This window comes from Geospiza fortis, unplaced genomic scaffold (genome assembly GCF_000277835.1).
Source record: "Geospiza fortis unplaced genomic scaffold, GeoFor_1.0 scaffold44, whole genome shotgun sequence".
In the NCBI taxonomy this organism is placed as follows: domain Eukaryota; kingdom Metazoa; phylum Chordata; class Aves; order Passeriformes; family Thraupidae; genus Geospiza; species Geospiza fortis.
In genome coordinates, this window is record NW_005054404.1 from 893,365 (window position 1) to 918,268 (window position 24,904).

The window sequence follows — 24,904 nt, forward strand, 5'->3', positions numbered from 1 at the left end:
TGCCAGGGCACTGCGGGCTCATGTTCACCTTGTCACTGACCAGGACCCCCAGATGCAGGACCCTTCCTGCACTCATTTCTTCTGTCAGCTCTCATTCCTGTCTGTCTGTATATCCAGGACTGTCCTGTCCCAGATGCAGGATCCAACACTTTTCCTTGTTCAACTTTTTATGGTGGGTGATTACCAATCTCTTCAGGCAACCTTGTCTTCTGAAATACTAGACTCCTCTTCGTAAGGCAGGTAGGTGTGTTGAAAGATCCTAACTCTATAAATAGCATGGAGAGGCAAAAGGAGAAGAGCAGTCTTACCATGCAGTTGCCTCCCAGCCAGTAGGAGGGTGAATACCCCATTGAACCCCCACAATCTTCAGGGGTATAAGAAAAAATGCATTGGTTAAATGTACTTATGAAACCACATTCACATAGGACTGAGGGAGGTAGATTTTATAAGGATTTGACACATCACACTGGCATTTCATGAAAGAGGAGGTCCATTTGAGATATGCAGATTATTCCATGTAGTAAATGATGGCATCATTTCCCTTGCTTCCATCCTGACAGAAACCATTAGCTGTAGTGGATTAGCTGCTGTCTGAGTGGAAGTTGTTCTGACAAGGACGATCATGTAAGGAGTGAGCTGTAGTTTTATATTAGGAGAGAGATCAGAAAACTAATGCATCAGAGGATTTGAAGAGAAAGAACAAAACACTCCCAGAAGCCTTGCTTTTGTGGCCTGTCAGAAGCAGCTTTCTTCGTGTGGCCAGAAAGAACATAAATGACAATAAAACATGGAGTGAGGAGTTGTACTTAATCTGACTGAATGCTGTACATAAAATCTTTATCAGTCTTTTCTGCTCCTGCTGTTACAGGCATATATTTTCAGGCATTCAGTTCATTTCCCCCTCCCTCTTGCTACTAGGCAGGGGTTGCAAAAATTCAAATTTGTTGATATTTTCAGTATCAGAAATAGAGAATGAAGGATAATACTAGTATGACCCTAGTTCAGACATGACGTTCCTTTCCTTCCCCCCCCCTCCCCCATCAATTTTACTGCATTACTAAGCACTCACAGTGTAGTGGTGATTGAGTTTACAAGCACTGTCATTACAAAGATGGGAAATGAAAATGTTTTTTTACCAAAATTCAGAAGAAGTAGCAGGTGAGGTGTGGAAATCAGAATTAGGCCCTTGGGGCTTTTGGTCAGTGTATGGTGTGCTCTCCAGCACAAATCTGCATAACAGAATGAAGGGAAGGATTTTCCTCATTAATTCCTGTGACAAGGAAGTGAAACAAACTACACAGCTTGTACTACAAAGCTTTTATTGCTTTATAAATTTTATTGAGATAGAAATTGACCAGTTTCCTCTGTTTTAAACAGAATCAGTTTGTGTTTTTTGACACAGGGGAAGCTCATCTGTGTTCGAGAATAGATCTGTTTTCTGTTAGAAAAGGCTGCACTTCAGAGAATTCGTTAATGGTATATTGTATTAACTTGACACACCATGTTTAAGAATCTGTGGTTTGGGATTTTTAATTTAGCAACAACAGTTTTTTCTGCCTGATTGGTTTTATGATAAGCAGTGAAGTATCATGAAAGAGGTACTGAATAATAAGAAAACCACTCTGAGCAACAACAGATGTGCCAAAGTCAAAAAATATTTATCTGCATTTCCAAAAATTTTTCAGCACTGCATCCACATTAGGTCTGTTGACATGTTTATTGAAGCATTTGAACTATGTTTTCCTGCTCGTTTAGGGAGGGCTGTTCAGTCATGGGCATCTTATGTTGTGGCAAACACATTCAGGATTGTCTGTCATTTAAGCTGTATTATTCATTAATGGTTTTAAGCTGCCCTAATACATGCAGAATTTACACAGCTTTATTTGGGTGCTTCAATACAGGTATGTCCATATTTGAAATGGAAGCTTAATGATCTGTGACTATCTGAAAAATGAAAATGTATAGGCAGAGCCCTTGAAATGTCACCCATCTTTTTTCTCTTATTTTTACAATAATGATTGTACAAGACGGGATTTGCATCTCTGAGCAATGAGTTAAATACTTCCAAATCTCCTTGAAATCAATCTTGTGTGTTCATGCATGCAGATTGAAAACCATGACTTTGAGATTTACGTTCTGTGAATAAAATTTACGTTCCCTGAAAAGCAAAGAAGGCTGTCATTTCATGCTTCCTAACCTTCATTGTCTATTTCACTTCAGCAGAAGCCCCGTGCGCCTGCGCACAGTCTTGAGGAACAGCTTTCTGCTCTGTCGGTTTTTGTTTTAAAAAAGCCCTGTTTTCTTTATTGCATTTACCTATTACATCTGTAAAATTTATCTAAGCTGTGACAAATTTCTCTTTTGGGCCCAGAGTATGAATGAAGAACAGCCGTCAGGCTATTGGTAAAAGATTTGTTGGCTATAATTGTTCATTAAATGGTAAGGATCTGTAGGTGAGGCGAGCTGCTCTGAGTAGGTAGGTTATGGCCTGTATTTAGTGAATATACATCATCAGGGAGATAAATGTGCTTCAGCAGCCTTTTGTTTTGTTCAGCTAAAATGGGTGTTGATTTTGGAAAGCTCAGCAAAATCACTGTCATTTTTCCAAATTAGATATCATTCAGAGTACCCATGAAAAACAGCATTTAGCTTAAATATAGCAGCATTACTTGTTGGCTTTGTAAGTTGACAAGAATAGCATTACATTTATTTCCCTTAAAAAAAACCACTCGAGCCTAACACAGTGCCTGGGAGTGAGAGCTAATTGATAGCACTGTAAATAGGAATCCTTGCACACTACAAGTCCTGTACAGTCCCAGATGCTGCAGTGCTTACGTTTTCACACTACTTGGTTGTTTTTTTCAGTTATGTTTTATGTTCCTCTAGGGACAAGAAATTTAATGTCAGTACTATTTAAGAGATAGGAAATAAAAGAACATTTGTAAAGATAAAAACCTGAGTTACTAATACTATGACTGTTTGATCCACAGTGTCTACATAAATAAATTGAAAGGCCCGCTATATTTTTACTTTTTATTGTGCTATTCCAGCACTACCAATACTTACTGCTCTGTTTATTCAGATGTCCACCAAAATAACTGTGAAACTTCATTTTCCCCACAATCTGAAAACAAGCTATTTGATGGACTGTGAATTATGAGTTCTTCTCATTCTTCAGGGCGTAGATATGCTTTCAGCTGAAAGCCAGAGAGGGAGTGGAATCCTTCATTTGAAACAAGCTTTTAGTCTGCACTTGATCTCCTCTGGTTTTGTATGAAAAGCCACATTGGACTGAATGACAGCTGAAAAGGCAAGATGCTGTGTCAGAGGATTTAGCAGAAGGAAACTGCTGTTCTTTCAGCCAGCACCTTCCCAGAAAGCTCTCTGGGTCTTATACCAGTTCAGTGCACTTGTGAAGTCAGAGCACTAAAAATATGTGGATGAAACAGTTTAATTGAAAATACATTTCACTACCTTAGTACTGGTGTTCGGATTTAAGAAAGTAAATAATTCTTCACTTATGGCTACCAGTTTCTTGTCAGTAATTTGAGATGATCCTTTCCTAAAAGCTGAAGTTACAATGGCAGAATCATCTAAGGCTACAGCTAAGTTTATTTAAAAAGTCCTACCACCACACCACCCCCTGCAAACAACAAAAAACAAAACAAAGCAAACAAACAAAAAACCAACCAAACAAAAAAAGCCAACACAACAAATAACCCCCCGCAAACAGCCCAAAAAGAGAAGGAAGACGTTGCCAACTGCAAAATCTAATCATGTTACACAATTGTTGAAATTCTTATAGGAAAAAGGTTTTTGTGAATGTGGCAACAGCACCTGTTGGTGGCATTAAGATTTATGCATGCAGCTGAAATCACACAGAGTTGTTTAAAATTAAGAGTAATAATGAAGGGTAAATGTTTTCAAAGACAAATCAGTGTTCTTCCACATCACACATGTAGAAGTCCCACTTAAATGATCTTCAGACCTCGAAACAACACTAGGAAAGATGACATCATGATTAGTTCTGAAAGCATTTTTCCATTTTGAGCACAATGTGATATTGATCTTGAAATACTATAGGGTGACTAAAGAAGAAAATATCCATTTGTCCACAGTTAGCATGGCACAACTCCACTAGGGGTATTTTTAATCAAATCTGTTATGGTCACTGGTTTTCTAATACACAAGCTATATTATGGTACATGACAACATGTGTATGACAGTTCTGTGTGACTGAAAGGTTATTCTTCTTGGTGTGCATAGAATTACCTTCCAAAATCTTTCTTATTATGTAAAGATGACAATTCTGTCTCTTTCAGTGTTACACCTTTCTTTCACGTAAGTCTGAGTCTAAGGACTGATCTTTGTTATCTATGATTATTAGCAATTAGTAATATATTGCTTTCAAGAAAAAGGCTTTGGGGCCATTGTTGTACAGCTCAGAGTCAATAAAATCTGAGCTGCTCATAATAGCCCTTCTTTCTCATTGAAGCCTTGGACTTGCTCTAACTTCATCAGAGCAGAGGAAGAAAAGAATAATGTGAACAATAGGAGCCCTGGAGTTTGACTTAGGCCTAATGTGAGAAGGCTGTAAAAGCTGTCAGGGAGCTTGATTGATTGGCTCTTGGGCTGCAGTCCTCAGTGCAAAGCAATAATGTTCCTGCCTCTTGTGAGAGGGCTGGATGTGTCACCTGGGGTCAGAGCTTATCAGCCTCAGGGGCCAACATTTCAGATGAGGCCAAAGTACAGTCAATAATTTATACAGAAATTTGTGTATAGATTCTGGAGTAAAGCAAGCTTTATCTTGAAACTGTTTGTCTGATCAAAGAAATAATTAAGTTATGTCTGAAAGCCCAATCCTTCCCCGCGCGCCTTCGTGACATGGGAAAAAAAACTCCCAGTGTAGAAATATGTGTTTCTGTCATGTGCTGGTTGTACTTTTGATGAGGGAGAGCATGCCTATGATAATCCTTTATGGGATGTTACTATGCCAAAAGAAACAGAGATTTTTTAGCTGATTATATTAGGTTTCCTAGCGTCCTAAGTCTTTGCCTACATTTTATGCAACACTGGGCTGTCTTCTGTGTCTAAATGGTTTTGTTTCTAAACCTCTGAGGGTCAAAGGTTGATCAGCTCCAGTGCATGAAAAAGCCCAGAGAAACTGTAGTAGAGACATACATCACAGCAGGCCTGATTAAACTATCCAAGCTGCTATTAATAAGTGGAGAAACTGGGACAGCATGCACAAAGGATGTGCATGGGAAATTGTTGAACCAGTTGCTGACACGAGAAGGAAAGTCTCACAGAAAGTATACTCATCTCTAGTGGGTACTCACTTTGCTGGTAGCTTGCCTTTGCATTGCATCAGTATTGTCAAGCACCTGGAGTAAGCCAGCTGGTTAACTAGATGCTTTACTAGTTTGCCCATTTGGAAGATAATTTAAAACATAGGAAAGAAAATCATGGTGAACTTCTCTGCAGAATTTTGACACCACTGAAATAGGTTAGCTGACAAGTAGTTCACTTTTGTTCTGTCCCAGCAAAATTACTACTTCACTTCAGTAGATGCTAACAAAAGCCCTTTTACCTTACTTCTGCTCAAGGAGAACACTATTTGTCACAGTTCATTAGGCTTGTTTACAAAACTGAACTGGTATCTTAAGTGTGTAACTGAAACACTTCTGACTGCTGGGGTTATCTTTTCCACCACAAAGCTGCAAGGAATGGGAAGGATAGCATTGCCTACTATTTTTCAAAGAAAATAACTGGTTTGTGGTATAAGAAATGCAAAAAATTATGTAGTTTCAAGTTTTCAAACCTAGAAGGTGAAGTTTCAAGCGTAGTTTGGTTTATAATCTGTTAGCTATAGTAACAGAAGACCCTGAAATTAGGTTACACCAAATCCTAAACCATAGCAACTATGTAGGAAGAGCCCCAGATTTTTGAGGTTCTTTATTTTCTCTTTTTTGTACAGAGGAAAAATGGGAGTGCTGGGCCTTGCCACGCCAATCTGATTCCTTTTTGGTGCATCAGTGGGAAAAAGTTAGAAGAAAGAGAATTCATCATTCACACTTGCAATTTTCATAGAACTCCTGTGTACTGCTTGCCTATGCACCACTTTCATCTTTTCGTATTTTGCCATGAGGTTTCTTAGTGGCATATTACTGTATTAAGATCTTAACATGTTTTATATCCCCAAATACAAAGGATGTGTCCCTGTGAGTCCCACAAACTAAATGAAAGAAGAGTTATTTGTCTCCCATTAGCTGTTGCAAGAAAACCTGAGGGAGGTCTACAGATGAAATCCCAGATGTTTTTATTTCCCTCCCCTTTGTCTTGGATGTGTCTGTTGTAGGTGTTTACTTACCCTTTTCCCAGGCTGAAGACATGAAGTCTTCATTAAATCAGTGAAGCTTAATACAAAGAGAGAAAGATGTAAAATGCAGTTCAGTAGATTTCAATGTTTTCAGCCATTGCTTTAAATTGCTGTATTAAATTCTAGTGAGTGGAATAATAGAGAAGTTATCATGTCTACTAACTGCAGTTGGCCTTTGTAAAGAATGGCTTGTTAGGAGGCTTTATGATTTACTGAGGCCCACAGCTGGCTGCCAGCAGAGCTACAGGAGTGTGGTCTCTCTTGGGCCTGGAAGCTAGAGATGAAAAGGATCCAAAGCTGGCACAAAAGCAAATAAATGCTTTGACTTTAAATAAAGCATCATAATTTATAAGGGGCTCTGCTTCTCAGTCCCAGTGAGGTACATGGATCAGCAGCAGCTCTTTGAGGTTGAGCAGAATTGTCTGTCTGGCTCGACTGCAATTCTGCTATCTGCAGTCTACAGATTTGGAAGAATTTTCATGGTTTGGGATTGGAATTGTTTCTTTATTCATGCTGTTTCTTTTCCATAAATTGTCTCTCTTCTGTCTTCCATTTCTTTATGTTTCATTAGCTACTCTACTGTTTGATAAATAATTGTAACAGTGTTTGCACCTGGCAGTTCTTTATCATAATGTACAGCGCAGGGAAACAAATCATCAAAGACACCTGAAGGTTTATATGTGCATTTTGGCATCTGTTACTTGCTTGGGATTTACTCATCGAGTTCCTACAGTAGCAGAGTTCAGAGTTGGGAGACAAACATCTACTGCCCTAATACTTGCCTTAGGAAGAAAAGATGCCCTAATACTTGCCTTAGGAAGAAAAAAAAAGGTCTGAGCTCCTTAAGAGGTTTTGGGGGTTTTGTCAGATTTTTTTTTTTATAGATACACACACACATGCATACACACATAAATTTATACCAGCTTCCCCATTTCTGCAGCTGTTTCTCAACAGTCTGCTGATGAAAACAGTATTTCTGTGGTCTGGTGTCTGAGAAGAAGAATGGAAATGAGGCAGATAATTCTTAAAAGGAACTCCTGAATGCTTGTCTGGGTGAGAAAAAATTGTTTTGGTTTTCCCTTTTTTTGGCCCTACTTCTTGTACTGAAACAATAGCTCTTTCCACCATGCTCCAGACTTGTTTTGCTTTGCTATTTACTTGCTCTTAAGGGAGAAAGAGTTTGGGAGAGAAGTAAGTAGCTGAAGAGTTCCTGTAATTAATATAAAGTGCAGGAAGCAAGTGTGACAGATTAGTTGAAAAGCCCTGTATTCTGTTGCTTATCTCAAGTGACATATGGTCCTAGAGTATGAGCAATGGCAGCGGATTGTGGGGCTTCTTGTTCTTTTGCTCCACAAGAAGTCAGAAGAGTGTCCATGTGTTCAACAGGCCAGCAACATAGGAGCTGAAATAACACTCCTTGAGAAGTGAGTGGGAAGCTCAGGGGATTACAGAACAGCATTTCCTTCTTCTAAAATTGAGACTGTGACACTTTTCAGTGTCAGGCTATGTGAATCACAGTTATGATTACTGAAGTAAAAAAGAAAAAAAAATCTGCTAGAAATTGAATACTTTATTTCTGAAACAGATACAGTTTTCTTCAGAACACACAGATGTTAAATTATTTTCAAATTGCATTTTTAGTATCAGCTGAAACAAAATAAGACTGCAGTTTTATTCTTAAGCTGAAGTGAAACAGTAAAGTTGTTCAGTTACTCTGGCCAAAGAAAAGGTAAGGGCTGCACAATAACTAGCTCTTTAGTTGTACTCCAAAGGTAGAAGCCTATGGTTAGTTTATAATAAGATTAAGCGCACATTTTCTTGTAAACACTGCAATCATGTGGTCTGACATTCAAGAGGTTAACAGCATTTTATCCAAAAGTTTTCCTAATCCTGCCAAATTCTAATCGCTTTGATAAAAATCTGGCAGGATAAAATTATGTGGATTGCTGTGGCTTCATAGTTTTCAAAATCACCACTCTAAGTAGCTCATATTTTAGTAGAACTATTTGGTTGACGATAAATCAACAAGCCATTTGGGACCCAATCTGATGTAATTTCTGGGGTACTACCCAGCTTTCCTTGAGACTTTTATTGGTCTTTTAATGAGTGTGAAATTTAGCCTTATATTTGATTAGGACCATTCATATTTCTTTTGGCTTTCGATTTGTATTTAGATCTTGGTCACTGGTTATTTGTTAGGCAGACTAGCTTTAGAAGAAATATATGTACTGAAAAAAAATGTAAATTATCATTATAACTAATAAGGGACATGAGCTCATAGATTAGATGCTGTCCTATCTTCCAGAACTAACCTGCCCCCAGCAATTCAGTTATAGCTTTGCCCAGAGAAACTGTCATTTCAGCTAACCTCAGCTACGTGTCTTCCTAACATGCTTGGTTTTTTTTATACTAAAGCTGGAAAAGGGTAATGTTGCTAGGGAGGCAGGAAAAAGAAATGAAACCAGAACTCCTTTTAGCTGACTGTTCAACTGAATATTGACCAGCTGTCTTCATGAGAAAGAAATAGATGGTGGTGAATAAGCTAGAGTCTAGTTTTCCAAGAAGTTCAATGATTTTCCCAAATCAATACAGCCCATGAGGCTTCAGAACAAAGGATGCGGGAGACATGACAGTGATGGAAGTAGCTTGTGTTCTTTTGTGTATTAAGCACATGGGCTCATGGGGAAACAGGATTTCCTCAGTTATTGGAGTGTTTATTCTTTTATATGCACTGGGATAAACTTCTAGATTAAGAAAATCTATTACAGTAATTATTAGGTGGGATTACAAAGTTGTCTGCTTGATGGCCCAGCTCCATGTTTCCAAGAGCTACTTCTCACTGTATAATTGCTGCTTCTTTTTTGAATCCAAATGGGAGTATGTAATGACAGTTCAGGGAATAGGTTCTATAAAACAGCTATTTTTAAACCAAGGTGGTAGTTCCTACTTTCAATATTACCTTTATTTTACCAATTACTTCAAAATGAAAAGAAAAGAAAGGGTATGACATTCAAATAAAATATCCATGAAATGTAGGTTGTCATTACTCAGAACTTACTGGAAATCACACAGATGTGATCTTAGTCTGTTAGGCTGCTGCAGAAGACACTGTAGTTTGTAGTCCAGCTTTAGCCAGCAGCGGGGCAACATTAACTAATATAGCAGGGTTTAGCTTCTCAGCCCTCTAACCTTTAAACTTGCTATGCTTTCATAAAGTACAGAATGCAGAATTAACACTACTGCTAAGCGCCTCAGTGGTTTATGACTACAACAGCAGTATTTCATTATGCTTCTTTTCCTTGATGCTATCCAATCTTCTCATCTTCATTGCTGTACAGTATTTGTTCAGATAAAGTCCAGTGCCCAGGATGACTAATTGCAGATCTGTGCTCCAGATGGTCTGATTACAGGATGTGGTTAAAGTGACTTTTCAAACATTCTGTACTGCAACAGGGCTCTTGGGGAAGAAAAAAACAAAAAAAAAAAAGGCCCAAAAATCCCACCAGCAAAAACCAAAACAAAAGAAAGCAAACCCACCAGTCCACCAATCTTGCATTTCCAGGCCACCTGACAATCATTACATCCTCAGGCTGGCTGATGTTGATGCCGGTTACATGTGCACCTGCTGTAGATGTAGTTAAGTTCTTGTGCCATGCTAGACAGAGAGTGTGATTAAAGTAGTATATAAACTGTACATCTCCCAGATCAGCATTCAGTCTATAAGATGTGGCTTCATACGGAGATTGTTTACTGATCATTTTAGATTACTTTCTTGATGGAAGCAATCAGGGAGGAATAAGGCATTTGCATTGCAAGTCTAATATAAAAATTGTTCTCTGTTTTTTATGCCTGGTTGAATTGCAGGTGTGGATGTGGATGTGGGATTGATGATGATGTGGCGGATATGGTGGTTGTGAGGCAAATGAGTTGTACTGCTTTTACTAAGCCAGTGGCAACAAAAAATCTTGAGATAATACTAAGAATATAGATTTTCATCTTGCAGCTTTTTGCATTTCATATATTTTAGCTATTGTTAGGGAGTGATGTCAAATAGATACGTGTGGGACCAGAAAAATTGCAGTGCCAGATGTGCAATAAAACATGTTTAATCGGTGGGGGTGGTGTACTCACTGATGACAGATATGCCATGGTTTGGCTATCCCAGGTATGTCTGTATTATCTGTATTTGGCATGGCAAGGACAAGAGGCAAATCAAATTTGACTTGCAAACATATTTGTGGATTCACTAATCATGAAAATACAAGGAATTGATTATGCTGTAGTGTTACAAGTAATACTTGTAACAGTAATCAAGTAATGATGTGATGCTTCTCTATACCAGGATTGCATCTCAGCCTTGAAGAACTACTGTGCCACAGACATGTTTGCTACAAGAATTTATCATAATAACCTTTTAAAGTAATCTTACTAAAATAATTCTGGAAAATGTAGTTTACTTTAGAGATCTTCCTCTGGCATCAGGAAAAATTGTTTTAAAATGATACTCAGGATAGTAAAGGTAGTAGGCAGAACTTAATTTTGGAATTTTGACAACAGAGGCTTCCACTTATGTTTAAGGGTAAGTGACTTATGTGACTTTTAAAATATATGTGACTTTTTAAATATACATCACTTCTGATGACTGTGAAAAGTAGACAAATCATTCCTAGTTTTGAAAGATCATATAAATATTCTTCAACAAAGAAGTGTTCAGAAAGACTTTGTGCAGATCTGGTTTCTCCAGAATTTTACAGATGCTTTTGGCCAGATTGTCTACTAAGAGCAGAGGGAGCAGCGCCTTTTGCAAAAATGAAGGCTTACCCTCTCAGATAACTGGTCTGCTGAGCTCCCTGGTGAAATAATCAGTTTGCACTAAACCAGGATTTTGTAGCATTTGCTGGGATCTGAACAAAAAAGCAGCCTATGCTGTAAAAATTAAGTCAGGCTTTCCAATCTGATTAATTGAGTAGCGCCTACTTGTATTGGAATTTGAACATGTTTGTTTTCTAAAGCCAGTATTTTTACAAGCTGGCGCCCATATTTAAGGTAGTGATGTGATAATTTGATTCCTCATCACATGATCTCATTTTCAAAGTTTTGGATACAAACATAAACATTCTTGGCTTATGATCATTGCAGAAAACAGAGTCAAGAAAACAAAGAAATTAGAATTTTTTTAGACTAGGTACTTCAGGGGTTTTTTGTCTTTAAATGAAGGAACGTCTGCAAGAGTGTAGATGTGTCTGCTAAATGTGCAGTGCCAGAGTAATCCATATGAACAATACCCTTACTTGGTACTGAAAATGCCTTTGATTCTGATGTTTTTATGTCAAAATAGCACATCTGCATTTCTTAGCAACAGGGTTATTTACTTCATTTCCAACTTGTGATGACATATTTCATTCTACGAGATATAGTTAATAGTAAATAGCAAATTTTGGTTCTGGCCTTTGTTAGGCAGTCACTGAAAAGGAGGAAGAAGGGACAGGGGAAGAAGAGAGGCATCATATCCACAGAACTTACAAAAAGTGAGGTTTTTGCTGTAGATTTCTGAAATTACTTTGTTATATACTACTTTAGTGACATGTGACTTTTCATTCCATAAGAAAATTCAAGTAGAAGTTATCACAGTTGTTTTGTACGTTACCTATCAGAAGTGCTTATGTAAAATGGCTTTGTGCTCCTATAGGCATGCATTAGTTTTACCTGCCTGAAAATTTTTGCCATTAACATTGTTGTTATGATTATGATGAGTAAAGAAAAAGAGCTCATAATGGTACACATACTGTGAAGGAAAACAGCAAAATACAGAATCTTGTCTTGTTCCTAAAAGGCTGACAACATTTGATGTTAAAGGAGGAGCTTCTATTGACGGTGGTGGGCACCAGATGACATCCTGGATGTGCCATTGTCATACATTAATGCTTTTGCCTATGATCCTGCCTTGCCTAATAATGGATTTTGACAGAAAAACTACAGTAGGTGAACTCTAAAACTTCTGGGTAACATTACCCCATTTTCTTATATTATAACACCATTTTGTAATTCCCACACATAAAACATTCTGTACTTACTGTGTTTGCTCTTTAATGATAAAGAGTAGCATGGATGGTAACTTAAGAACATTTAATTCTCATATTCTTTTTTTGCTTTAATGTAGGACATGACACGGAAGGCTACAGAAAGTATTGTTAATTTCAGATATACTGTAACTGTGAATAGTTATATAGTTTGGAAATGGAATGATCAACCAAATTAAACCAAGAAATTTATATCTGTATTTTGGGGAGATAAGTTTTTCTTTGTTACATTCAATTCTTGTGAACTGTGCTCTGGTCAAACTCTTTAAGATGACACCCCTAGTTTCTCAAAGAAGCATTTGTGTGTAGTATATATTCACTGTTTTTGATCCAACCTCACAAGAACAGAATTAGATATTTGGCTAAATTTCCTCCTGAATTAGAATCTTAGAGAGTCCAAATATCCTCAGGTACATTTCATTACAAACCTGATTTTTTTCCCCCCATTCTTCAGTAAGGGGTATTTTAAAAAGTTTAGCCTCTTGGGCTTTTTATAAGGTGAAAATGCATCTCTTGTTTCAGATAGTATGAAACCTGTTGGTTCTTCAGACTGTCTTTGCATTTTCTCTCTTGTTCAGGCAATGTTCAATAGGTTATTGCTAAATTATATGTAGTCTGATGTAATAGGAAGTCTCATTACAGGAACTTCTTATGATTTGGCACAGCCCCCAAGAGGTTTGGTCCTGTGTGTGGTGTGTTCCTTCACAAGATGAAGGGGGTACATGGGCACACAGGTGCACAGAGAGGAGCTGGAATGACCCAGAGAAGGGCTACTGCATCCCTGAGTGCATGGCCAGTGTATTCAGAGGTGATACTGGGAGTGAGCCGGGCACTGCTCTAGCCCCTGAGACAGAGCAGGCGCAACAGAGGTTCTTGCTTTGAGCTTGAACGCTGTGCCAGGACAAACAGCACACCCTGATTTAGAAGAATAATCCTTTCTCTTCAGCACTGCATTGAGTACATTGTGTGGATTACCAGCTCAGTCATCTCCATTTTCATGTTCTGGTGCCTTGGCCTAATAAGCCTCTCCCAGTTGCACATTTCCTTAGATCCCTACCTCCCATGTTACTTTTATTCTCCTCACCCATTTCTGTGATAATCTTGGAAGAGTAAACGAGTTACCAATCTTGGAAGAGTAAATGAGTTACCTTCCCTGCCAGTTTTGTGGAGACTTTCGTGTGGCTGAGCAATGTGCTGTCCATTAAGGAAAGGAAATGTATTCCTTGCCACAGCTAACACAACATGGAGATTACTTGCACGGGACCTTTGCTAAGCCTAACAAATTTAATGAGATGCTATATGTAGCAGATTTAAGGGAGGAGCTTACTTGTGTTTGCTTTTGAAATACAGACTTTCTTACATGGGAAGGTCATTTAAATGTCTTCATAGAATTATTGAAATATGTATTGATTTCAGGGGCTTTTATTATTTTCACTATTCTATGCCTTCTACCTTGCCCTCTTTTGTGTCAATAGGTAACAACTATCCCTAGGTCTGGTACATAAATAAATTAATAAAGTGCACACAGAGATAGGCAAGATTACAAATATCAAGGAAGATAGGTAAGAATAAACCTTTATTAACACATCCCCCCAAAAAAACCCAAAACAAAACAAACCAACCAGCCCCCTTAAAAAAAATAATAATCCAAACTACAAAAAATCCCCACAAAGTAACAACTACTTTTTAAAAAAAGGATAAAAATTAATTAGCTGCAGAAGAATAAATGACAAAGTTAGTTCTTCAGTAATATTCCATGGGATGTCAGAGAGCTCTCTTTGCTTGGTAGTTTTAGGAGACTGGATAAACGCTGGTATGAGGGGTTGAGGGATCAACTGTGCTGTGTGCACATAGATGGGCTGCCTGCCATAATACAGTTTACCAGTGGAAAATACTCAAGGTTTTCACTTGGAGCCTTACAGAGTCACAGATGACAAGCTGTTGTAGTGGAAGAAAGGCATCAAGGCTGCCAGAGAAACACCTATACAATCTCTTTTCTCTAGGCTGTGAATGGCAAGTGGGAACATAGAGCTGCTCATTGTAAGAAACCCCATTCCTACCAACAGATATTTCCTCTTGGATGTACTGGGTTGTTCTCCTCTTCCTCCTCCTTCTCCCTGGACCCCAGCACTTCCTGGCTGTCTCCATGCCTAAGCAAGGGGCAACATAAAGCAGCCTTGGTGTCTTTGCAGGCTGCTTAGTTTGCATAGGTCATAAAAATACAGCATGGCATTTTGACCCTGATCACAGAATCAGTTAGGCTGGGAAGGATGTCTGAGATCATCATTACAACCTATGACCCAACACCACCCTGTCAAGTAGACCATGGGACTAAGTGCCACATCAAGTCTCTCCTTAAACATCTTCACCATGGTCCTTCTAGGACCTGACTGACACTGGCTGGAAGTGCAGTTTGTCTTTCATGCTTCAGACCAGTTCATTCCAGTGTGCAAAATTCCAGTTGCCTAATTGCAGTGAAAAACCATATGGGGGATAAATTTCAAATCTCTTACAGAGAATTTTCAAGGAAATCCTTTCTTCCTTGGTACCTCTGCCAACAACATTTAAAATACTTCCCTGCTGCAAAAAGACCCCTGAGGAAATAAGCTGCTGCTTGTGCTTGTGTGTTAACTTCGCCTCAGTGCAGCAGAGAGGGATGGTTTTAGTGCAAAATTAGAAATTGCACTGGTAAGACAAAGGAAAAAGATGGGCTGGAAACATTCTGGCACAATGCCATAATCATTTCTATTACAGAGACGCTGCAGATAGAATAAGGGAAGTGCAGAGGAAAAACAAGGCTATCAGCTGCGACTTGGTGTCTTCACGCCTCTCATAAATTTGGAACATTTTGTACTGTGCCTTTCTTTGTTAGATAAAATGTATTTCTTATTTCAGTGTGTGTTCTAATAAGAAGAGATGTCTGGCTCAATAATACTACCTTCTGTTTATCTGTGGCAGTTAATGAATTAAAGGGGTCATTATGCTGGCTAGTCCATAAACATGATGATAAATTATGTGAAGAAGCGTTTGAGGGCAACCTGAAAACATTTGAATGACATCCCCTACATTTATTTTCTTGTTACTTACAATAACCTTATCATTCATAAATTTTACAGGGATAATTCAAATAAAACAAAATTAGAATTCTGCTTTAGGCAGGCAAATTTGCATTTAATAAAAGTGGAATCACAAGTGGAAAAGCAATTAAATTACAGTAGGTTTTTTGAAGGATCCCTTTTCCTATATAAATATATATTGCAATTACTCCTACCTTAACTGTGGTATGGTTGAAGTTTCATATCTAGTCCCTCACTTTCCACAGAAGCAAAAGCAAGGCAAATAATACATTTTTTTGAGCTATATCTGCTGAACAAAACTTGCAGTGCATACGTGTATATGTTTGTATGTTTGGATATGAGTAATTTCAAAATAGAAGCATCATTATCATATTGTTCAAAGCAAAGCAGATTATTCTTCTCAGTCACCTTCTGATTTAAACACTGTAACTGGTGCTTAGTTTATGCTGGCTGGCTGCCAAGGGAAAGCAATTATGTGCAATAATAGCAAAATTAAGAGGTGAGTGTTGCTGTTTTACAGCAGGACATGGCAAAACCCATTTCCTTCTGTCAGCTGTATCTTGATTACACACACGCCGTCACACAGGCAAGCTGTCTTGCACACACACACGGGTGCACTCATTCTTGTTCTTTGTCGTTTGCAGTCTTTCCTATGGGTTTTAACTTGAGGTCACTGAAACCAGAAAAGAGGAAGAATATAGACCAGAGTGTTTGAAAGCAAATGAGAGTAAATGTCTTACTTTGTGAGGAGAGGACAGGAAAAAGAAAAAACAAAAGAGCAAAACAAAAAGCCTATCCCAGTTATTGTTGTTATGTGTGATAATACTTTATTTTTTGCTCACTGACAGGTGTCCTGGTGGTAAATGTTACATGGAGGAACAAGACTTACGTGGGAACACTGTTGGACTGCACAAAGCATGACTGGGCCCCTCCAAGGTAGGCAAACATTCTGAGTCTGTTTTTCCTCTGCTGTATTTTAACCCCCAGTCTCAGGCAAGAGACCGTACAGAGATTAATAAAGCACAGCGGGTTATAATTGAAAACATGCACGAGTGAAACAAGTAGTTCTATCTTCCAGAGTGAAACGTGGAGTGGAAGCTCTTCTTTATTTTACTTTAGTATTTTTGAGAGGGAAGAGGAAATACATGGGATTCAGTTAGAGAGCAGTTAATTTAAAAATGCATTTCTTTAAGTTAGGAAAATGTTTTGCTTCATTGTTCTCACCAGGTGGATATGTCCTTACCATTTTTGTGCTTTTTAAATGACTTTGCCTTTGACACTGTAACATTCTCACTTGTCAGAAAGACATCTTTCCTTTAACATGTGTGAAGGTTCTTTTACGGGACATGGTGGTGGTTGTTATTTTTTCAGTTCATGGCTCCTGCTGATGGAATCTATTGTTTGTACAGGTTTTGTGAATCACCAACAAGTGACCTGGAAATGCGCGGAGGACGGGGCAGGGGAAAGCGGGCAAGGTCCGCTGCAGCTGCAGCTGTACCTGGGAATGATGCGAGTTTCGCAGAGTCCCGAGGACTTCAGAATAAAAATCGAGGTGGTGCCAATGGGAAGGGGAGGAGGGGCAGCCTTAACTCAAGTGGGCGTAGAACACCCCCAAACTGCACCATGGATGAAGTCAAAGCCAGCCCCTCGTCCACAAACAAGAGGAAAACTAAGCCTCCTATGGAGCTGGATTTGAACTCCAGCTCAGAGGACAATAAGTCTGGAAAACGCATTCGAACTAACTCTAGAAGCACTCCCACCACGCCACAGGGGAAACCTGAGACTACTTTTTTGGACCAAGGCTGCTCTTCCCCAGTGCTGATTGACTGTCCTCACCCCAACTGCAACAAGAAGTACAAGCACATTAATGGATTGCGTTACCATCAGGCTCATGCACACTTAGACCCAGAAAACAAACTGGAGTTTGAGCCTGACAGTGAAGACAAAATTTCAGACTGCGAGGAAGCACTGAGTAATGTGGCACTTGAATGCAGTGAGCAAAGCACAAATTTGCCAGGCTTTGATCCACTAAAAGCACCGACATCTCCTTCCTCCATTGCTACCCCAGGGACCCCCAAGGGAAGGAGGGAACTGACCAGCAATGGCCCTGGTTCAGTTATCAGTTCCAAAACTGGCAAGAGTTCTGGCAAAAAGAAGGCTCTGAACAGTGAATTGAACAGCCTTCCAGTAATTTCTAACATGGCAGCCACACTGGATAATTGCTCAGTAGCAGATGGCAATTTGCAAACTGAAATGCCGAAACTGGAGGCTGAAGGATTAATTGACAAGAAGAGTTTAGGTGATAAAGGTAAGAAATCAAACAATTGCAAAGTGGATAAAAATCTTTCCAAGCTGAAAACGGCCAGGCCCATTGCCCCAGCACCAGCACCAACTCCTCCCCAGTTAATAGCTATACCTACTACAGCCTTTACAACCACCACTACAGGGACAATACCAGGACTGCCCTCTCTAACAACTACTATTGTTCAGGCTACACCAAAGAGCCCTCCACTGAAACCCATTCAACCAAAGCCCACAATTATGGGAGAGCCAAGCACTGTAAACCCAGCTCTCACATCACTCAAAGACAAAAAGAAAAAGGAGAAGCGAAAGCTGAAGGACAAAGAAAGCAAAGAGACGGGGAGCCCCAAGATGGATTCTAAGCTGGGGAAGCTGGAGGATTCAAAAGGGTCTGGAAAAGACTTATCTGGACATTTTTTAAAGGACCATCTCAACAAGAATGAAGTGCTAGCTAATGGACTGTCAGAATCTCAAGAGAGCAGGATGGCAAGTATTAAGGCTGAAGCTGATAAAGTTTACACATTCACAGACAATGCGCCCAGCCCTTCCATAGGGAGTGCCTCCAGGATGGAATGCAGCACTTTGGTGAATGGACAATCTGCCATGGCCCCACTGCACGTGTTGACACAGAATGGTGCAGACAGCACGGCCGCTAAAACCAACAGCCCTGCTTACTCAGATATTTCTGATGCAGCTGATGATGGTGGCTCTGACAGCAGGTCAGAGGGCATGAGGTCAAAGGCCAGCTCTCCATCGGATATTATTTCTAATAAAGATGGTGTTGTAAAAGGGCATTCTTCGACCACAGCACAATCAGCTCAAGCAAAAGAGTCTCATTCTCCCTATTACCATGGCTACGATCCTTACTATTCCCCAAGTTACTTGCACTCTGGACAGGTCAGTGCCCCAGCAGCCGGGAACAGCGGTACCCCACAGGGGCTGAAGATTAAAAAAGAGGCTGAGGAAGAGGCTGAAAAGAAAGAGAAGGCAGAATCGTCAGATGCCAAGAAAAGCGAAAGCACTTCCTCTAATTTGCAGCCGCAACATCAGTCAGTAATAACTCAAAGACACCCTGCACTTGCTCAGTCACTTTATTATGGACAGTATGCTTATGGGCTCTATATGGACCAAAAGTCCTTAATGGCCTCCAACCCTGCTTACAGGCAGCAGTATGAAAAATACTATGAGGACCAGAGACTAGCAGAACAGAAAATGGCACAAAGTGGGAGGGACTGTGAAAGGAAGAATGACCCCCCCTTGAAAGAGATTGGGAAGGATGACAACAAGCAGAAGAATATTCCATCTGCCACTATTTCAAAGGCCCCTTCAACTCCAGAGTCCAGCAAAAATAACACTAAAATAGGGTCATCAGTTCCTAACAAAGGTGAGGAGACAAGCAAATCACAGATCCTTTCCAATCACCAGCAGCAGCTTCAGTCTGACACTTTCAAAGCCAAACAAATGGAAAACCACCAGCTTATAAAGGAGGCTGTGGAGATGAAATCTGTTATGGACTCAATGAAGCAAACAGGAGTAGATCCAACCACAAGATTTAAACAGGTGAGATCACAGGAAATGGAACAAGAGTGTCTTGGTTTATCTTTTAAGTCGTGAGATTTACTTTCTGCTACATTTTTTTACCTCTGCAGCCAAACAAGCTCCACCATCATTTTTTCATGCTGGATTGTATTGTAGTCTGTGAATAGACCAATAAACCTTCCAGTTGAGCTGTTTGAAAAGAACAAAAAAAAAAATTATAAAGTCTAGTAAGGTGGTGACAGAGCACAGGCTTACGACCTGAACAGACAATTTTAAATTATATGCATGAATAAAGTAGAATTAGATTTCTCTTTTAGATGTAGATGGTAAGCAGTTTGCTTAGTTCAGAAATGAGAAATTTCAAGCAAAATAAGCAGCTTTCATTGTGAGAGGACTTTAAGTAGATTTGAAACATGGTTTGAAGTATTTCTTTTTTTTGTTAAATAACAGTTGGCATTTACTAAAGATGGGTGAGCTGGTTCTTTGAAGAGTTGGCTTAAAGCACAGCTCTTTATCTTAACCCAAGGTGACCTTTCTGAAGCAGTTAAGTTCCCCTTCTCTCCTCAACCAACCTCAAGCCCCTACAGACCTACACAATGGATGAAATCCTCTCTCCATTGAAGTCAGTGGTAGTTTTGCCATTGACTTCAGTGGGACCAGAATATTATCCAGTGGCTTCATGCTGACCCTTGTAGATGTCACATTGCCTTCATTTGAGGCAATGCAACTGTCTTCGTGCTCTGAACTAGAGCCTCAATGCTTGATACTTTCATGTTCTGGCATATGGTACATCCCAGACTTCACCCTTACAAGCTGTCTTTCAAGGTATAGTGGGATCAGGGGAGTGGGAGTAGAGAGCTCTAAAGGAAGTGGGATGGTACAGCCCTAAGTAGGAGAAGATTTCTGCTGATTCAAGTGAGTATTTGAGCCATTCTGTCCAAGCATTTAGTTGCGTGCTTATATTTCTGTGGCATGTGCCATAAATGTCTGTCAGTTGGAGAAAATGTTGACAATTAGCTCTTGCATATCCTGTACCAGAAAAAGAAGTCTTCCTGTTACTTCTCCGTAGCGATTTGGTGTAGTGTTGTGAAGATCTCCCCTCTCCAGTTCTGTAACATGTTTATAAACTGGTCTGTGTAATACATTATTTTTAAAAGTATTTACAGTGCCCAGTACATGTTCTTTAAACCATGTGTTCCTGATCCAATAAATACTTGCATACCTGTAACTTTACAAACTTAAAATAAGATTGTCAGCTGAAAAAGTCTGCTTTAATGTTTGACTTCCACTGATTCCTGGATGTTTGTAATACCAGAGGTAGCATTAGAATCTTGCCAGCTAGATCAGCTTTTCATGTGCTTTAATTAAAATGTTTTATGAATAACATAGTCTCAGAACTTCATTACATTGCACATGTATTTCATGATTAAACTAGTTAAAGGCATGAAGAAGGATATAAGATGAAGCAATTGAATTAAATTTTGATAATAGACTCTTGCTTCTTCATGGGAATATTGGTTTGACTTTGAGCTCAAGGCACTTTGTGGCAAGCAAACCTCTCCTCTATGTAATGGGGATATGGTATTGAAAATACATTAACTGAAATGTGGGAAATATCAATAACAAACTTAGTTCTACCTCTAAGTTCAGAACAATTTTTTTCTCCTCTTTATTAGGATCCAGATTCACGAACATGGCATCATTATGTCTATCAGCCCAAATACCTTGATCAGCAAAAATCAGAAGAACTTGATCGTGAGAAAAAGTTAAAAGAAGACAGCCCTAGAAAAACACCTAACAAGGAAAGTTCCCTGCCTAACCTTCCTGTCTCATTAGCAAGCATTAAAGAGGAGCCCAAAGAGGTCAAGCGTTCCGATTCTCAATCAGTGGATGAGAGCAAGATAAAAAACGATGATCAAAAGACTCCTGTAAATTGGAAGGACTCTCGGGGTGCTAGAGTAGCGGTTTCCTCACCAATGAGTCAGCATCAGTCATACATCCAGTACTTGCATGCTTACCCGTATCCGCAGATGTACGATCCCAACCATCCAGCCTATCGCGCAGTCTCTCCTGTCCTAATGCACAGCTATCCTGGTATGTATTCCAAAACCTGCCATGTGTGCTAGTTAAGATTTGCATCCTCAGGTTCAGTAAAGCCTGCATTTTAATATTTCTGTTAGTAGCTAGGCTAAATTAAAAGCTTCGTGGATGACGTTGTGTTGCTTGTGCTTCCACTGAGGAATGTTCTGTAGATGAAACTGGTTTAATACAAGATGTTCCTTTTATGAACTCTCAAGTTTCTCAACATTTGACAGTCTGCTGTTGCTGTTAGACTGACAGATAGTTTATTGACTATAAAAATATTCTAAGCACTTACTGTCAGAACCATTATAGTTACTATTCCTTTTACTTAAATAGGACCCATAAATGTCTGAAATGGTTATCAACTCAACCCTCTTTATAACCTCCATTCATCAGGGTAAATTAGGTGATGAAATTGAAGAGCAGTCGTGCCATTTGGTAGTCATGTGATCTACTTTTGATGTAATTGTCAGTCCTGATATTGTCTCCTCCTACCTTGATATAATCAAAATGTAAAACCAGTAACTTGATGTGGTATTTATTGTTTACCCACAGGGGCCTATCTCTCTCCAGGATTTCATTATCCAGTTTATGGGAAGATGTCAGGGAGAGAAGAGGCAGAAAAGGTCAATACCAGCCCAAGCATCAGTGCAAAATCAACCACTGAGTCCAAAGCACTGGATTTGCTCCAGCAGCATGCCAACCAGTATCGCAGCAAGTCACCTGTTGTAAGGCTTTGCCTGTTCTTACTGGAGAGTGTCACATACAGGAAGGGGGAGAGGAGGAACATAACTGTGGGAAGCACACAATCTGGCATCAAGCTATGAGTGCATGATTCTTCTTTATAGTACGGCTTATAATAAAAGCAGATTATAGTCAGAATGCTTCTGTGGCATAAACTGGAAGTAACACATCAAGCACAGTTCTGTGCTGAGGTTTCCTGTCTTGAATAGACTAATGTAGAAATACAGATTCAGAGATACCTCCTGGTGCACAGATTTTTGCAGTTAAACAGGAACCTCCTGTTCAGAAACATAATGAAATGAGAGGTTGGGCTATAGGATGTGATAATATCCCCTCCTTGTATTTGCCAAGAATTCACATCTTCCAAGTAGCTGATTACCATCCCCAATTTCTGAAGATTTACAAATGAGATTTACAAAGTTGGAACAATTACTGTTATTTCACTTTCAGATAAGTTGTTGCTGGTTTTAATTGTGAGCAAGTCACTGGCTCTCATTCTATTTTCTAAAAATAGTTTTTCTGCTATTCAGTCAGACTTGATCCCCAGTGAGCTTTAGAACATTGAGCATTTTCAGCGGCTCACCTAGGTTGTTCAGGCATTGGCAAGCCAGCTGAACTTCAGGAAGCCCAAAACTAGAAGTCACCATGGTGTCTTCAAGATGCAGTGTGTTGCCTCAAAACCTTTTGCCTTGGGAAATCTTCTATTATCCAGAAAGATTAGCTTGAGATTAGAATCAAGTGCAAATACTCCAGTAGAGATACTGCTTCAGAAAAAGTGAGCTTCAGTTATTTGTATTCAAAAAGTTTTTGACAGGTAGTAGCACATGGTTTTATTGCGATTTCATCCCTTTTAAAGTTCTTACATCAGTTTTCTTTCACTTTCTGTTACTAGCCTGTGGAAAAATCACCAGCTGAGCGTGAGCGGGAAGCAGAGAGGGAGCGAGACCGCCATTCTCCTTTCAGCCAGCGGCATCTCCATACCCACCACCATACACACGTTGGAATGGGCTACCCCCTTATACCTGGACAGTATGACCCATTTCAAGGTGAGCAGAAAATTGTCCATGGGTGGGATTAGCTTGCCTCATGGAATTGTTGCCTTGACACTGGAAATTATGCTTACATGAAGCATTTTGAATAGAGATTGCAGTGTTAGAACAGAAGTGCTTTACGTTTAGGGCGAAGGCTTGAAAATTCACAGCATGTACTAGCAATAAATTAATAGCTTCATGTCTGAGAAATACCAAGTTTTGTTTCCAAAACTGGGTGTCAGAGCGTTATTAAAGATGTACCAGTTAGGCTGTCATCCACATGAATGTTTTGATTCCTCCTGCAAACTGACATTAACTGGCTGAAAGGCAGTAAAATATCCAAACCAAACAACCTCCTTTTTGTATAATTAGGGTTGTGTAAGCAATGGAGGAAGTGTAGCCAAGACAAAAGCTTTTTATACTGAACATATTTTATGTACAAGGCATTGCAGTCACAAGGGTTTGTGCTTGTTATAATTCGACTGTTTGAAAGAGGACTCTTTGTATTTTGGCAAATGCCATGCACAAAGTTGCAGTCAGGGAAAAAGCAGCACAGTGAGATACAATTTATTCTCCCTAGGTTTTATACCGGTCTTTGAATGTTTTTTTCTCTAGCCATGGACTCTAGCTGAATTAAAAGGAGGTTTCCTCCCATGCAGCAAAATATGTGCTACCACAATTGGTGGCTAAATGACATTTCTTCTTTCCATTGACTTGGTGCCTCAGCATTTATTTTTCCTGTGTAAAAGTCTTGACATTTCTCAGTGTGATTCAGTGATTCCGTATGCCTTTTGGGATGCATTATGCTTGTTCAGTAGCAAAACTGTAAAAATGGTAAGTTATTATGAAAGTATTGTATCCTGAGCAGCTGGCATGCCGTTTCTGTAATTCACTGCGACTTTTGATTCTTGTTGTTTCCTGATACCTATTATTTCTACCGAGCTTCCTATTCATGAACTCTCATACAACCCACTTAGCATCATGCAGTGCAGTATTTCGAAACGAATGCAGTAAGTAGAAATGCTGTAATTTCTTGTAGAATATCTATCAAAGACAGTTCACTTTATTACAGAAAGCTATATTGATTATACTAGGCAGACTGTGTTAACAATGTTGCCTGCAATATTTGTTATTTATGTAGTGATAACCCCCTACATTTTCTGGTTGTTTGCCTTAGAGATCCTTCCTGCCATTACTCTGACCACAAAAATCCATTAAAACCAGAGGTACATCAACATTCCTTTGTTTCTTCTGTCTTGCAGGATTGACCTCTGCTGCCCTTGTTGCCACTCAGCAGGTGGCTGCACAGGCATCTGCATCTGGTATGTTTCCTGCACAAAGAAGGTAAATAGCCAATAAATTATATATTGTAACATAGAGAGGAGAAAGTAAATCACAGATTTTTTTTAGCCTGCTGGTGTGCATTTCCTTGTATGACACAAGTTTTTAAAGTTGAGGAAAAACTTGGTAGTTTGGATTAATTGCAATTTTGTTCTCCTTAGAATGACATTTTGTCCTTAGTTGTGTTCTTTAATTGTAACATAGGTCATTAAGAAAGAACAAGTAGTCTGTCTTCTGAGATTTTCCATAGAGTGTTTTAAGCACTGGTATTAAGATAAAACAAGAGATCGTGAAATATAAGATCCAAATTTTTAATAAAATGAGTTTAAA

General features: G+C 39.3%; 1 protein-coding gene across 3 annotated transcripts in view; it reads left to right on the forward strand.

Moving 5' to 3' along the window:
• The window catches only part of ZNF608 (zinc finger protein 608), an 84,529-nt gene that overhangs the window by 56,870 nt on the left and 2,755 nt on the right, over nucleotides 1-24,904 (forward strand). For 2 of the 3 annotated variants that reach the window (XM_031061246.1, XM_031061245.1), the window contains exons 4-9: nucleotides 16,385-16,472; nucleotides 16,946-19,397; nucleotides 21,053-21,470; nucleotides 22,014-22,186; nucleotides 23,095-23,248; nucleotides 24,496-24,577. In XM_031061246.1, the coding sequence (XP_030917106.1) occupies nucleotides 16,385-16,472; nucleotides 16,946-19,397; nucleotides 21,053-21,470; nucleotides 22,014-22,186; nucleotides 23,095-23,248; nucleotides 24,496-24,577 (3,367 nt within the window). Of the gene's footprint in view, nucleotides 1-16,384; nucleotides 16,473-16,945; nucleotides 19,398-21,052; nucleotides 21,471-22,013; nucleotides 22,187-23,094; nucleotides 23,249-24,495; nucleotides 24,582-24,904 lie in introns of those variants that run through there. The other variant, XM_005426183.2, reaches the window with a different exon arrangement.